This window comes from Acipenser ruthenus, chromosome 1 (genome assembly GCF_902713425.1).
Source record: "Acipenser ruthenus chromosome 1, fAciRut3.2 maternal haplotype, whole genome shotgun sequence".
Lineage (NCBI taxonomy): Eukaryota > Metazoa > Chordata > Actinopteri > Acipenseriformes > Acipenseridae > Acipenser > Acipenser ruthenus.
Window position 1 is genome coordinate 39509640 of NC_081189.1, and position 16535 is coordinate 39526174.

The following is a 16535-nucleotide window of genomic DNA, read 5'->3' on the forward strand; positions in this document are numbered from 1 at the left end:
CATGCAAGATTCAACAACAGCCAGTATGATTTTGGTAGTAATTCTTGCTTTGCAAAGGTGCAAGTTAACATTAGGAGACAGGACATAATATATTTTAAATGATTTATGGGTAAACCCCAGTCACCTAAACAAAAACAGTAAAGTGAACACCCAAGTCTCTTGGATGAAAATAGCATTAATATTAAAATAAGGGGACATCCTGTCACTGCTGGAGATAGGGACTATTGGTCAAGCTGCTTACTAGGCTGTGTGGATTCATTCTCGCTGTTGTGTCGGGAGCTGGCGGATTCTGAATTTAGACTAAGTGTGCTTGGTATGGACAAAAGCTCACTGCAGAGTTGCTCCATGTCATCAGGAACCACCGGCCATGGATGCCTGCGGCTGTGTCGGACTGCATCCCAGCTGTGCTGCTTCAAGATGTCACAGCCTTGTTTAGTTTTAGAGATCAGACCAATGACATACAGACAGGTTCTAAGAAATAATTAAACAAACAAATAAAAAAAGATTTAAGTCAAGTTCTTCCATGTGAGGAACACTTTATATTGTCAGTTGCAACCAAAATAACTGTCAATAGTTTCAAAATAGTTTTGTTGCTATATTTGATTACATGCATTGCACATAAGGGTGACAGGAATACCGTGAGAACAAGTGTGTGGAATTCATATCGCCCGACGCCTGGGACAACAAGATTTGTCTGAGGGACATTAAGTTTTCCTGTTATACTTTGCCCGTTGGACATTTTTTTTCCTCTCACTACGTTCATTCTGTTGCTAGAAAAACACTCTGGGTAGATTTCTAGAGATCCTCTGAAAAGTCTGAATTGCTGTAAGTCTAGCACATACAGCCACATATTTAAAAATGCGTACCTCTAAACCTCAAACCAAAACTATATACCCACATATACAATTCCCTTTAATTCACAAACTCTGTCACACACAGTAACAAACATACTTAAATTAATCCATCACTTTACAAGCAAGGTATGTTATATCTACAGCCCCCGTGAAATTGTTTTTAGGTTTTAGAATTTTTCGTTATATTTATTTTTCACAAATTTAGTTTCATTTTTCACAAATGTCTTTTTTAAAAAAAATGTTTTATTACAGATACACATTAATAAAACACCTCAAATAGATGTAGGCCCTATATCAGGGGTGCCCAAACTTTCTGACATAGATTCACAGCCTGACCAATGATCCTTCAACAGTGGGGTTTTTATCCAGAAAATGTGACAGCAACTTTAATGGTTCACAGGTGGAGGCCAATGGCAAGGTAATTGTGTCCTCGTTAGGGCAATTTCTTTCATCGGTGTAAACTGGGAGCTTCCACAGCACAGGGGTTGAATACTTATGCAAGCAAGATATTTCAGTTTTTTATTTCTTAAAAATATTTCCCAACATAAAACCAATGTCACCTTACAATAATTGATTTTGAGTTCCAGTGTTTTAAAATAAAATATCAAACAGAACGAAATTTCAATGTACCATTTGTAATTCAGTAATATGAGAGAATTGGTCAGGGGTCTGAATACTTTTGCAAGGCACTGTATATATATATATATATATATATATATATATATATATATATATATATATATATATATATATATATATATATACACACACACACACACACACACACACATTGCCCTGCTATTGTGGGGCTGTCATAACAATTGAACTGCAATATACCCATTAAAAAAAGCAGGGGCCAAGTATATGCGCTTGAGATTTCTCAGTATATAAACACTAAGCAAAGCAGATTAATTCATTCAAATCCATTCAAAACCAAAACAGCATTTGCTCCAATACAAAGTTTGCACCACTTGAAATAAAACAAAGTATTAGCATACCAAGACAAAATATAAGCAAACAAGCCATATTTTCCCCAAAAGGAATAAACATCTAATGCTTAACAACGGTATCTTTTCACTCCCATTCCAGCCGAAAGTTGCAAAATCTGCACATCATTTTGTCACTGTCAGCTGCATACATCCACCTCACGCTCAAATTCTTTGTAGTGGTTACGCACGGTTTAGGCATTTTAGAAACAGACATCTCTTCTCTTCCGTCGCAACTTATTTTTTTCCCCCCCAAATGACTCGCTCCTAATTATACATCAGCACAAGTGCTAGTCAGAGCTTCCGTTTCCCATCAGACCGCGTCTATGGTAACGGCTGAGCCTTGACAACTACGATTGCAAGTATTTATTTAAAAAGTATTTTTTGGTATAGACCTCCGAATTTAAAAATGTAACTCTGTGTTTTCTTTATAATGATTTCTCATTTTATTTCGTTTAATATTTTGCATTTCGTTTTATTTCTTATTTGCGAAAAACATGGTGCTCTAATTATATCCAACAACGCCTTTATTTAAATGCATATGGGGAAATGTGGTCTATTTTTAGAAACAGCAACACAATGTATATTTAATGAATTTAGAACAACATTTTGTAGAAAAGGGAACGAAACTGTGACAAATATACAACATTTGGAAGTTAAAAATAACAATTATTTTCTAATGCATTCTTTTCAAGTAACTTCTATACAGTATCGTATTCCCATATGTCTTTACAAGGCTGCATAGTTTATTATTTAAAAGTGATACGTCATCATAATTTGCCGTTATTCCTGAAACTACGGCAGCTATGTGATTAAGAGGTTAGTGTGCTGTATAATAACAGATTACGTTTAAATAAATCATTAGGAAATAACTGTAGTTTGTAACTATGTCTTGGAGTCTTTTTGGCTTTGGGTTCAGGTAAAAAAAGGTAGGATAAAAGAAAAAAAAAACTATGAAAGAGAGCCATGTAAACCTAGTGCCAGTGATAATGCTGCCACTGCCACTTTTCATCTTACATTTCAAGAAGCAAAAATGTTTATTAAATCACCAGTTCAGATTGGGTTCACTGTTAAATAAAAGCAAAACCTCAACTTATATTCTACTTTTTTTTGTGTGTTTTGTGCGATGGGGAGGGGGCAAGTAGATGTTTCGAGCATTTCATTTATTTTTTTTATTTTTATTTTTTTAATTCTACACCCCTGGAGAAGCACACACAAAAAAAAAAAAAATCATACAAGCAGCAACAAATAATATTTTAAAACAAAAACTACAGTGGTGTATGAAATCCCAATACTTTTGAACTGTCATAAATGAATTGGAAAATAAAATGATTTAAGTCTTCATACAGCTGATCACAGATATGTCTTTGAAAGCACTGTTAACTGTCTATTCAGAGCAGCTTAGGGATTTGAGTAATAAGGTCCTACATTACAAACCATATGTGAAGTGCAAGGCTGTAGAAGTTATTACTAGTTTTGGGGGGGGGGGGGGGGTACAAATTCATTCTCAAGATGGAAATCCTTACCCTCTTATCGAGAGAACCTCACAGTGCTGAGCCAGGGCAATAATGTTTGGGATAACATTCTCCTCCTGAAGCAGATTCAGACCCCAGTTTGATGAGCCAATGTTGCCCTGAAAATAATTAAACAGTAAGTAATTATTAAAAATGATTTTAAAAAAGTGATTTTTATGTTCCATATGTTTGTGTCAAGACAAGAAAACAGGGATTGTCAAAGAGATGAGAATATAAGGATGCAAAACAAGATTATCATATATTAAACATTTTATGTATCTAAACATGGAAGATGACTAAAGCACAGAAAACTAGTTTAAGTATTTGCATGGGGGTTTATATCTTACCAAGGCCCACAGAGCTGCTTTTAGCTGTTTTACACCTTCCCACTTGTCCAACATTGGAGAGCGAACAGTGTAACTCAGATCTGGGACAACACTCTAAAAAGATAAAAGGAACGAAATGCAGTTCTATATAATGATACATAGGGCTTGAAGTTTTCAGGTTATATTTTTGACCACATGATGTCCCTTTAAACTTATTTTGAGACGATTCTTTTTCTTAATTAAACTCAGAAAAAAACTGTTAATTCCAAAACAATGTCACTTGCTTTTACCTACATATCTTGACTGCCCAATTCTCTTAATTTTTTATTTCACAGATGTGACAAATTCCGTTAATTGCTCATTGCTGATACTAATTACACTTCATTATTGCAGTTACCTAGTTTATCGTTGTGCTTTTATTTTCTCTTGTTTAACAGTTGTCCTGACAGATTTTCTTTTCAGCATAAAATACCCAGTATGGAGTGTACACCTATAGCAAGTCCATCATTTTAAATCTCCTTGATTTGTAGCAAAGAGAAAAATAATCTTAAACCCAGTCTTTAATTTGTAGTTTTCTCTTTATTAGGCTGCAGAGACAGTTTAACAACTACTAATTAACATTTAAAAGGTAGAGATTTGGAAAATAAAAAATGAAAAGTTCAAGCCCTAATGGTACAATAATCTATTATACAGTACTGTATTAAGGACACTAGTAGATGTGGTTGATATGCATTTGTATCTAATCAAGAGATAGGATCTGGTTTTAATCTTAGTAACAATATTATAAAATACAATGAACTGAATTCAAGGAAGTACTCCTACTCTTTCCCTTTAGTCTTTATGACTGCTTTACATATTACTGTAAGTGTGTTCAACAGAAAGTTCCATAAGTGTCCTGGTATAGTAAATCCACTTGGGGAAAAAAGTGTGTACATAAAATATCCTAGCATGCATTTTTTCTTGTTTGCAGCTCAGAGGCAGTAGGAATCACTGGTTACATGTGAAATGTTTACCGTAACGCCCTTACCTGAGCCTCTAAGAGACAACAGCCTGTTTTGTCATGGACCAATTGACCATATAAGTGTATCGGAAGATAGACATTTGGCCTCTGTAACCTACAATGAGAAATAGGTATAAATAAACAAGATACAATTACAATAAAAAAACAAATCGTAATTAAACCAGTATTACCCTGATGAAGAAACCAGAAGTTGATGCATTCTTTTACATTTTACCTAGAATCTGTTATTGAAAGTTTTAAACCAGATTTTTACACATAAGACATAGTAAAAGACTAGAGGAGAACAACACCGACACAGAATTACATGAGAAGTATCCACAATATGGTCCTCATCATCAGAGAAACTGTACTCACCTTTGGTTGCTCCTGCGGACATAGTTGTCTCCATCAACAGGCTTCCTGTATGTAGTAAGCGCTTCATTAAGTTGCTCTTCAATTAGGTCAACATATTTCAAATTGTACTCCTGTAAGACATACAAGTTAACTCCATCAGTGTCCACTAACAGATGTGAAACACACAGGTCTATAGAAAACTTTATACCAGGTCTATACTTTAATGTGTCTCTCATTAATCAAGATCAGTATATGCTTATTAAATGAATTACCTTTCTTCTATGATGAGTTAATTCTATAAAATAACTGCTTGACTGTGCTGTAGTGATAAATATAAGAATACATTCACTTTACTTATGACACAAAAACATAATGCTATGATATTTTTCATCTGTACAAAACATGCAGATGACAGCTGAAGAGTATTCCACCTATTAATCCACCAGAATACCACATGGATGACTCTGCTCTTAAGTGGAAGAAGGTGAAGCAAGCTGTGAACAAAGCAAGGGCTTCACCATCGCCTGGGTCCAATGGTGTACCATACTGTGCACCTGGGGTACTAAGAATCTTGTGGAGGTTGATGAAGGTAGTGTGGGTAACATAGGCAGTCCCAAGGGCATGGTGCAAAGCAGGAAGGGTCTTTATCCCCAAAGAGAAATGTCCCTGTTAAGTGCGGAATTTAAGATATTCTTCAGCATTGTGGCACAAAGGTTGTCAACTTATCTATTGACGAACTGCAGGATCGACACCGCCATACAGAAACCTGGTATATTAGGCTTTTCAGGATACTTGGACTAAGTCAATGCGATCTGGTAAAACTAAGAACGACCTCCGTGTAACATTCCTGGATTTAGCTAATGCATATGGTTCACTGAGTTCTTCAGTACTAGAACACAGTTATTGAAAGCCTACTTCAGGACTTGCAGTTCTGTTTTTCAACTCCAGAGTTGGAATCATGGCAGGTTGTACCATTTTTCTGCATGGCAATGGAAGTCATTATTAGGGTTGAAGAGGATCAACACTAGTGCACTACCGGGCAAGCTTAAAGTCTAGTGCTTTCAGTTTGGATTTCTTGCAAGGTTCATGTGGCCGCTTACTGAGTAGGAGATTTCCCTGTCAACAGTAGAGAGACTGGAAGCCATGATTCTGCATACATTAGGAGATGGCTGGGAGTTTCACGATGCCTTAGCCAGGTAATACTTTACAGTAAAACTAAACTGTAACTGCCAGTCTCAACTCTAACAAAGTAATTCAAGTGTTCAGCTGGAAATGACACTGATGGAGTTGCATTATGAGTGTGTAAGGGAAGTAGCACCCATTGCGAGAACTGGGAGAAAGTGGGCAGTAAAGGGATGGGGTGGAAGATACAAAGGCTGCCTTTTGTGTCACTGATATCATGGGGCAAGTTCAACAGGGATGAGGAGGCCATGGTCTCAGTTTGGCTCCCCGAGAGGCAAAGAGCAGCTTCTTGTTGAAAGGAGGAAGTTGGTAGTTACTGAAGTGCAAAAGTAGGAGAATGGATGACATGGAAGAATGTGGAACAGCATAAGATTGGCTGGTGATGCCTGTGGACAACTGAACAGAGGAGGATCAGCTTCCTGATCAGGTCCACATATAAAATTTTCTTCCATCACCGCAGAACCTGAATGTGTGGGCAAGAGAGAACCCTGAATGTCCTTTGTGTTCATCATCGGCTACTCTGAAGAACATTCTTACAGGATGTAAGGTGGCTCTGAGCCAGGGTCGCGTAACAGGTGCTGCGATGCTTAGCATTAGCACTGGAAAAACAGAGCAATAAGATCAACAACTCGCCGCTATAAGAGCAATAGCTGGCACACAGAGAACGACATTCCTCCATCCAGGATAGCAACCAACAGGAAAGGTTAATAGAACCAAGATTCACCTGGGACTGGGCAGGGCAGGGTTGGGAATGGAGAGGATGCCAGCATCACTGTCGAGCCTTCACGAGGTGTTGTGAGCTAGGTCGACGAAACACCAAAGACAGGAGGTGCCCACCTGATGACCCTGCGAAGTGCCCCACCTATGCTGAAGCATTAGGGAGGCCGCAAATACCCTGATCCCTGGAGCCAGCATTGCACTTCAGCCATTAACACTGGGCCAATAGGAAATCCATGGTACTCATGGTACTTGGTGGAGGAAAAGCACTGAAGTCTCATATATTACAGCAAAGCTATGTTTTAGTTGGTCCCCACCACTACTGTCGTATTTTATCTTGGTGAAATCCAAGTTCAATATTACCAATAGCTACTCTCATGATTAAATAAATAAATAATAAAAATCATTACCTTTTGCCATTTCTCCAGCTGTTTGGTGACATATCCCCTTTCATTCAAGTAGGAAAAGCCCTTTGGAATGGAAAGAAATCTAAAATAAAAGGACATTATAATGTTATATAATTCAGCCTATTACTAATCACCTTAACTGCAAGTCACATACAACATGAGCATGGTCATCCAAACTCTTTTACTAGTGTAAAGGGGCAGCTGCTTTCATAAGGCATTGTAACAAAATATTTAAAATGTAAAAGTCTCAATACAACACATTTTATCTGAAACACAATGTCCAATTTATGTGCACACTATAGAAGAACTACTGCTACATCTGAGTCCCCTTGTTTTGTTGATTTGGGTCTAGGTACAGAACAATCAATAGGTCAATAAAACATGCTAATTCAACAACCCACCCCTTATGATTTATTCGCAAACCTTACCGTAAAAGCAGAAGTACTCCCTTGTCTCCCAGATGAGACAGGGCTGGCTTCATTTGAATTAGTGCGTGAAGATTGGCCTATAAAAATAAGACGACTGTAAAAACAAAACTTTTCCAAAGCATATTCATTGAACACCAAAATAAAAAAATAACAAAAAAAAAATCTATTTGTCACCTAGGTTTGAGGTTTTCCTTATAACTAGTGCCCACCTAGTTACAGATGGTAACACTACTTAGAGAAGAAAAACAAAAAACAAAACATAACCTCACGTAAGATCCAGGAGCCATTTTGTCTATCTGTAATCCTGGAATATTGTAATCTAAACCAAATGTACAAAGGTAAGGTATATAAACTACTGCAGATCATCTTTTTTATGGCAATTTTAAGCCACATTTCTCATACCTTGTCCTCACAAGCCTCATCCAGGATATCAAGTGACTCCATGGAGATGGTTTTGTTTTTATCGTGCAACTGTGTCACCAGTAGTTCCATCCCCCAGTTGCTGAAGAATTCCACATTGGCACGCAGTAGTACCCTTAGGTGCTTTGTGGCATACAGCCTGCAGTTCTATAGATACAACACGGCAAGAAATGAAAACACAGCAAAAGAGCTTCAGCAGGATAAAGAAACACCTGAAGCATTGTTTCAAAAGATAAGATGGACAAGAATTACAACTAGCTGGTGTGCAGTGTAACACACATTTACTGCAGAACATGTTTTTATCTGGGTTTAAATAACTGGTCTTAAGGCTGCATCTCAGGGGTCTTATCCTTGAAGATACTGCAATACTGTAGTACTAAGAAACAATACTTACATCTGCAGCTGCTGTTAAGATTTTAGAAAGGATGACTCTGGATAGTCCATCTCGACTATAGTCTAATGTAGAAACTGTCAGTTTTAACAAGTGGTCCTGGTTCTTCAGAGAGCAAAAATTAAGCAGACTACAAAACACAAAAATAAATAAAAAGACACCGCTGTTTAACCCTGACACAACTAAACATTGTATCTGAACATGTTTTAGTTGATCATTATTTATTAGGAGGAGTAGGAGGAAGAGTAGGAGTCATTGTTTAATTGCTTACCACTGAAAGACGCTACATTTTTCCAGCATTCTGACTCCATGAGGGTGAGAGGAAAGTGTTCCTAAGAAGAGGAAGTAGTGCTGGCTAAGGGTGTTGAGTAGCCCATTGTTCTGGAGGCTGCGATCAGGCTTCATCCCTGATGAGGAGGTGAGCCACTGGACAATATCCTTCACTAAATCTTCCAGGTATGCTTGGCCGTCCTATGGGAAACAATCGGAACACTGACTGTAGAAAAGGGACTATCGGAACAGGGACTGAACTTTAAATGGATTCTTTATATATCACATACATATTCCTTATATACATTTCTCACTTTAATATTCTCTTGAATGTGTTCTGTATGATTTTCTGTTATTCTGCTTAGATAATTTTTTGCCAAGCTTGTAAATTATTCAAGCAAAAACTGCTACTGAAAAAACTCGTCAAGACTGATTATATAGACGTCTTCTCTACATCAGTTCCCACAATTACCCTTGAGGAATTTTAAAATGCTTATCCTATCTGGGTTAGTTAGTAAGCATGGACATAATGACGTAAGCAGAAACAGAGAATATAGACCACATACAAAATTAAATGAGGCTTTCCTGGTGATAAAAAGCACCCCCACATTCATTAATCAGCTCAATCAATGGGTAAATTGAATTCAATTAAATATGATTAAAGAAACTTAAAAGCCATCCATCAGAACAAATATCAATCCAGTTACACCATCACTAACTGGAATTAGTAATACTAACATCAAGATATGAAGTGTTAAGCTTTAAGTGTTTAGGGAAAGACTTTTGGGAAAGACTTTACCTCATCAGATTCTAGCAGGAACTCAATAAACTGGCATCCCACCACTGTCAGCTGTTTGGCTTTACTGTGATCCAATTCCAGATTGGCGTACAGTTTACTGCTGGGTTTGTAAAAATACAGCAATCGTCGCACAAACCTGTGATGCAAACCATATGAACATTAAACAAACAATCTTAATCTATGAGTCACTAGGCTGAGGACGCATGAGGACTCTACACCCGACCCCCTTAAATTAATTGGACAAAGATAGGTTTCATTCAAAATATTGCCAGAAAAGTAAAATGTAACTTTGCATGCCTTTCACATATGGGCTAGTAGGTGAATACCTCAGTTTGTCCATCTGTCAAAAATATGTATACTGCTGTACCAAGTGAGCTCTGTAAGTTTTGTACACACTGACTTGTGCTATGTCTTGCATAAAAGAAATGGGGCGGTGCTGATATTCATATTCATAATTGCCTTTAAGAAGTATTTACTGGCAGGTATTAAATAAATCCATTCATTATTGTGTTCATTTCAAAAGAAAAGCTATCCTTCACCACCTTTACAACTAAGTACCAATCAATGGCAATTAACTTCCACACTGTTTTTTAAAAGCTGGTTGGAAGCAAAATGTCCTCTCATCTGCTGTACTGCCATACTGAGGCTGTGAACTGACAATGAAAAATACTGTTGATAAAATACATCTTAAAGGCAATTATGAGTACAAATACGAGTATCGGCACACCCATAATAATAAAGTACAGCCTATGATGATTGTATAAAAAGGTAATTTAAAATATTTTTCATTAACTAGCTTCTCAATGTAGACTTTGCCTGGAAATTCAAAACCTAACATTTTATGACATACACTACCAACAAACAGATATGGCTGTGGATCAGAAAGATTTGAAAGGCAAGTTCTTACTTGTGCATGTGCTCATCTTTGTTATTTCGAAGGTTAACATTTGGCCACTGTTGAAAACAGAAAAACAGGTAAACACATTACCTGGCAGCCACATTTACACTTATTTTATGTTTTTAAATATCATAACAACTGCAACATTTACACAGTAACAAAACCAATATGTACACCCCCCATTTTTATTAAATGCATGGGCACTTTCTATATTTCTCTTAGAACCAACCTTTAGAATAGTCCCAATGAGAACCCAATTCCAGTCCAGGTTCTGTTTGTGGTTGAGGATGTGACTGTCTCTTAGAATCATCATAAGTGCTTCTTCAGTATCCTAAATAAAACAAACAGTAAAGTGTCTGCTGTACTTTTGATTTTAAAGTTTTTCTACCTGTACAGTATGTCTAATAAGCCTGGTTCACAGGAACATTTTATTCCTATTGTCCTCGCATCTTAAAGGAACATTGATAAAGGTAAATTTGTTTTCTTGACCGTATTGAATGAAATGGCACCAAACAGAGCAGCAGAAAATGCAGGTTGAAGTGCGATATGAACAAAAAAAAACCAAAACAAAAAAAACTGAGGAGGTCTATGCCCACATGCAAACCTTTTATAAAAAAATATAGATTTTCTTTTGTTGCAGGTATTTTAGATAACTGGCTTGTTAGAGCAGTGTGATGCATCTATTCATATAAATTTCAGAATCTGATTATAATTGTGCTATAGGTTCCTAGAAGTGGGTATTTGCATATACATATACAGTAATGCGGAGAATAAAAAAAGACTTATGACTGTAAAAAAAATCCCTAATAATAATAATAATAATAATAATTATAGTAAAATCAACAACATAAATGAACAAGCAGGTCTATTAATTTGCTAATCTTGTTTTAGAGATTTTTTATATCTGAATTTTCCTCATATTAAATTTCTCACCTGTATTATCTTATTATGTGTGTTCTGTATGACTCTTCAGCTATGCTTAGATCATTATTTGCCAGCTGCAAATTATTCTAGGGAAAAAAAAAACAACACACTACTGAAAAGACCCCAAGGCTGATTTTAGAAAAGTGGGGATGCATTAGTGTTGAGCTGGTCTCTGAATTCCATAGGTGAAGCACTGTGAACTGAAGCCTGTGCAACATCGATATGCTTCCCCACTTCCCTTTCCCACAATTAGCCTTTAGGAGTCTTTTCAAAAGGATGCTTACCTTGCTGGAATAGCTAGTAGGCATGGCAAATAATGATCCAAGCAAAAACACAGAACACACAAATATATCAAACAGGTTAGAAAATGATGTAAAGCACCCATTTAATGCATTCATTAATTTATTTTATTTGTCCACTAGGGTGAGCACTCATTGACATAGAGCTATTTCCAGATAAATATAACCGGCAGCTGAACAGCTTAACTTAATGACCATTTTTATATTGTTTACAAAATGTATCAATTATATACCTTGTGACATGTTTTGTGTGAAAAATTACCTGGGTCCGGTAGTTACACACAGCAATCTGTACTTGAATCAAGCAGTTTTAGTTATTGCCCTTTTTCTTTCATTTTTTTAATAGCACAAGTAGTTTTATTGAATAATGTAATCAGATACACTGCGTAATGGAAAGAAACGGTTATTCCGAAAGGATGTTTTTTTTTTTTCTAGACTTCCTAGAATTCCTTACCTTTAGAACAAATACATCTTTCTGTACACGTAGGTGTTGGTCTCTTTTGTAGTGTGCTGCCACTGATTTGTGAACAATGTGGTCCAAGTAGAGGCTGTGTGGCTTGGGACCCTGCTTCTTCTTTTCATGGAAGAGTTTTAGGGAGTTTACTGCAGCACTGGCTCGCCTACAAAATAAATGCCATAATACTTTAATGTTTTTTTAATCAAAGTTAAATATTGCTTTTCCACCAAAGCATTTCATTTGCACAAAATATGCAACGTGTCTACAATTGTGTATTGTAGGTGCATTCATATTTTAAATTAACACATGAATATTTTTTCTGTGACAGGTTGTTTTGGTTTAATCCTTTGAGAATTTACTTTTTTTGTTCTTTTTTTCCCCCTATTTTCAGAACTGTCCCAAAGGGCTTTCATCAAAAAAAAAATATACAAAAATAAATTAAAATTATGCTTTGCAAAACTTACATTCTTTTCTCCTGTGAGATATCAAAAGAGGCTGCCATATTCATGAGCGTTGGCAGGCAGTGCAAATGGTGGCTGTGTGAGTGAGGAAGGATTGTATTGGCCTGCAAAATACATGAAAAAAAAAGTTAAAACAAATAGATTTCTTTACATTTAAATTATACTGAAATGCATGTGAACTGCTTATTTTCTAGTACAATGGTCTGCGATGTTGGGTTGCAAGAGCACCGGTTATACCATTATATCATGATACAGAAATTGTTATTTGTATCATTTGTCAAAGCAATTATCATGATATTACAGGATAATTGCATGGGTAATGTTAGTAAGTCAGACATCAATCCACACTTGGACACATTCCTTACTTGTTAGTTATACAATGAGAAAGGCTTACAGTTGAGTCTAGTTCCCATCAGAGGAAAGGACCTTTGTGTCACGTGACGTGTAGGGCATGCCCCAGGGAGTGATGAGTGTGTGGTCTCAACCGAGGGACTGCTGTGATACAAGTGATTTATGTTTATGCCCCCCCACCCCCCCAAAATTTAATATAACTCTGAGACAACAAATGACTATCTCTGGTCTCTGGCTATTCAATATTAATACTATGCATGCATATACTGCACGCATTTAATCCTTGTTAAAGGTAGGCCTGAGTTACATAAAAATAGACAAAATAAAACTACACTGATTAATGTTAGAATTCATAACAAATTCATAGTATCCATATGCAGTGGCTAATATGTAACAAACACACATTACAGTATACTTACCATGTGCAAAAGCTCTCCAAGAAGGATTGTTGCTCTGACAGACACATGATCATCACTGCTTGTTATCACTTCAACTAAACCCTGTGTGGGGAAAAAAAAAAAAAAAAAATTGTAAAAATTACTACTGGAGCAGTATGTTCCATGTGTCAAATATCTGGATTTTTCTTACCTCTAGAAGTCCACTGCTAATGAAAGCAGAAAGCACCAATGCTAGATAGTTGTCCATCAAGTCTGGTCTGAGAAAACAAAACACAATCAAGGAAAGAGACCACAATGTACATCTACAGCAAGTGTAACTACATCTTTGAATGCATACATTCCTCAAATGTGATTGCCATAATTAATTATTTAATAACTCAGCAAATCAGGTATTGATACTGAAAACAACTTGATTCTGATACCATTATGAGCATGTGCAAGGAATGCCCATACCAAGTTTCTACACATTAAGATCATACATTTAATGTACATTCGCACAGGAACTTTATTCCTGTTGCCAGGGGCATTTAATTACCATTGGAGGATAATACAGATGTTCTTCTAATCTAGGAGGAAGGTGTAAGTAATGATACAATTCAGCCTTCACATTTTGCGAGAACATTTGTAATTTCACTGAAATTGAAGCAAAAGAATGAATGCTCTGTAAATTATGGTTTGTCATAAAAGACTGGGCAGTTTGCTACACATAGAACCTGAAGGCATCATAAAAGTTAAAATCTTGTACCTAAACAAAAATGTGGCCAAATAAAAGAAAAGTTTACTTTTGCAAAGCTGTAAAACCTAATCTGGCAGGACTGTTTTGTGGCCTGATTTGAACTTTTTTATATTCTGCTTTTTTTGTTTTTACTACAATTGAAACCCAGTGCTTATTAGATGAAACCCAGAACATACAGAAGACTTGACTTTGCCTTTCTGATAAGGTATATTCACATAAATGTTTGATGCTGTATTTAGGTCAAAATACAGGTTTTCATTGTTGAGCTTTCCATTCACTCTACTTTATCACAGAGCACACAAATTCAAAAATGCAGCTTTGTTATACGGAAAGCATTTTAATAGAATCACATATTACTGCCCTCTACTGTCTATCACTGGACCAACTTCTCTCTCCATAGATAACTTATTGTATCCTCTTAGACATTTTATTCTGTCAACCTCTTCTTAATCATGATATGCCAAGACAGTATTCAATACAGTTGGGGATTTACAGCTTCACCTGAGTTTCTGGAATAAGGAAATGTGAATTTACGTTTCTTTTAGAGCACAGCAACACTGAAAGCAAGTTAGAGACAGGACCACTCCATGAAAATGTAACATTTATTACACTGGATAAGTCATTGATATCAAACTATTGTCAAGCCCAGCACTTGATGGCAAATCCCATGAGAGGTGAAATTACTACAATGTTAAAACAAAGTAATAAAGTCTTTTTACCAACCTAGACCTGGCTCGGTGTGGAAGTAAGAATTTTGCCTCAGCTGCCACAAATCCATCTGAAAGCCTCCAGCTATCTTGAAATCTACTGGGATCTAAAATTGAACAAAATGTTACACAGGAATGGCAACAGAACATTTTCCAGCACATTAGATTAGACTGCAAGTTATTGTTTCATTTTGCCTCAGGAAACATACTTGGCCCTATTTTGAAGCAAGCTCAAAGGCGTATTTTCAGAGGAATAAAACAAATACAATGGTTTTTATCTATCAAGAAACAACTTAGTTACAGAAAATAGAAGTTCAATTGGTGGTTTTGAGTAGTTTCTTCCTAGTCGTCTAACATTATTTCAAATTATTTTTTCTGCTCTGAAAATGTTCATTTGCACTTGATTGAAAATAGGGCCGATAATCTGCCCCTGTAGGGACGCTTAATTAACTATACAAAATATGGAACAACGTTAGTCTAAAACTCTGTGGCTAAAATCGACAGCCATTACTTTCCCCATTCTGTAATGTTTCAATCAATGTTTTAAATACACTGAAATAGAATTAGCAGCCATCTTAATGTAGTAAGCGCTCACTGTAGGAATTGTGATTCTTTTCAAGAACCTTCTATTCAACTGTGCTTAAGCAGAATAATACATATTGTCAAAAATACTCATTACCCACCTACACTAAGAAGAGCTTCAATAAAATCTTGCGTCACAACAGGGACAGGGAGCCGGAAAATATCATACATCACTTCTAACAACTCTTGCTGTTAACAGAAGAAACCAGAGTTAGAAACATTTTTCAAAGCATCTGAGGACTGTTAGTCAAAAAAGGTGCAAAACCATCCACATAGAAAGACAAACACCAGAAGATGCAATATGAGTTTTTAAAAATAGTAAATTAAACAGCAAAATGTACTCTGAGCATAGTATAGTATTGTACTTTTACTGCACATCTCTGTCTGGACAATACATGGATTTTTATGAAGTCTGCATTTGGTACATTATTTAACACCAACCAGGACGACCTTACTACACACAATTCACGGCAGCCAATTTACCTATTTTATGAAACATACAAGTCACCAATCACAAAATTCAGCGACAGGCAATTTATTTCCATGCCAAAATAAACCACCAACCTTCTGCTGTTAAATATATATAAAAAAACCAACGATCTAAAAGGAATGTTTACATACCCTCACTTCCATATTTGGTATACAGAGCAAACCTATCAAAGACTGGATCCCCGAGTTTCCTGGCCTGCAAAGGTTAATGATTCCTAAATTGTACAAAAAAAAAATAAAAAAGCAGGGTCAAGTATGGCGAGATAATAAAATGCTGTAAGGGTTTTAGTCTCAAGTTTACTAGATGCTTTTAATTGTTGAATAACACCAACAAAGTTGTTTGTCCTACAATGACTCAGTGCTTAAATAATGCAACCAAAGCATGCAATAAAGTCCCTATCACTTAATGTAATGCATATTGTAAGTTGTATTTAAGATCAGATAAGCTTATCATCAGGTGAGTAAAAAGTTTGAAAAAATCCCTATAAATAAACAAATATATACAAAACTTAAGCAAAATGCTACAAAATATCTACCTGTACACCTTTGCCAACTCATTAATCCATGCATGATATACTGACGTGT

At 36.2% G+C, this 16535-nt stretch overlaps 1 protein-coding gene across 2 annotated transcripts in view; it reads right to left on the minus strand.

Moving 5' to 3' along the window:
• LOC117420950 (rapamycin-insensitive companion of mTOR-like) overlaps window positions 1–16535 on the minus strand; it is a 72986-nt gene that overhangs the window by 12218 nt on the left and 44233 nt on the right. For both annotated transcript variants that reach the window (XM_034034751.3, XM_034034753.3), the window contains exons 11-30: window positions 16083–16165; window positions 15563–15650; window positions 14896–14986; window positions 13627–13693; window positions 13458–13538; window positions 12691–12791; window positions 12224–12389; window positions 10776–10877; window positions 10556–10602; window positions 9649–9784; window positions 8851–9050; window positions 8583–8709; window positions 8171–8335; window positions 7769–7845; window positions 7344–7422; window positions 5056–5165; window positions 4708–4795; window positions 3702–3794; window positions 3367–3473; window positions 242–471 (exon numbers count right to left, since the gene is read on the minus strand). In XM_034034751.3, the coding sequence (XP_033890642.2) occupies window positions 242–471; window positions 3367–3473; window positions 3702–3794; window positions 4708–4795; window positions 5056–5165; window positions 7344–7422; window positions 7769–7845; window positions 8171–8335; window positions 8583–8709; window positions 8851–9050; window positions 9649–9784; window positions 10556–10602; window positions 10776–10877; window positions 12224–12389; window positions 12691–12791; window positions 13458–13538; window positions 13627–13693; window positions 14896–14986; window positions 15563–15650; window positions 16083–16165 (2238 nt within the window). The remainder of the gene's footprint in view (window positions 1–241; window positions 472–3366; window positions 3474–3701; window positions 3795–4707; window positions 4796–5055; window positions 5166–7343; window positions 7423–7768; window positions 7846–8170; window positions 8336–8582; window positions 8710–8850; window positions 9051–9648; window positions 9785–10555; window positions 10603–10775; window positions 10878–12223; window positions 12390–12690; window positions 12792–13457; window positions 13539–13626; window positions 13694–14895; window positions 14987–15562; window positions 15651–16082; window positions 16166–16535) is intronic.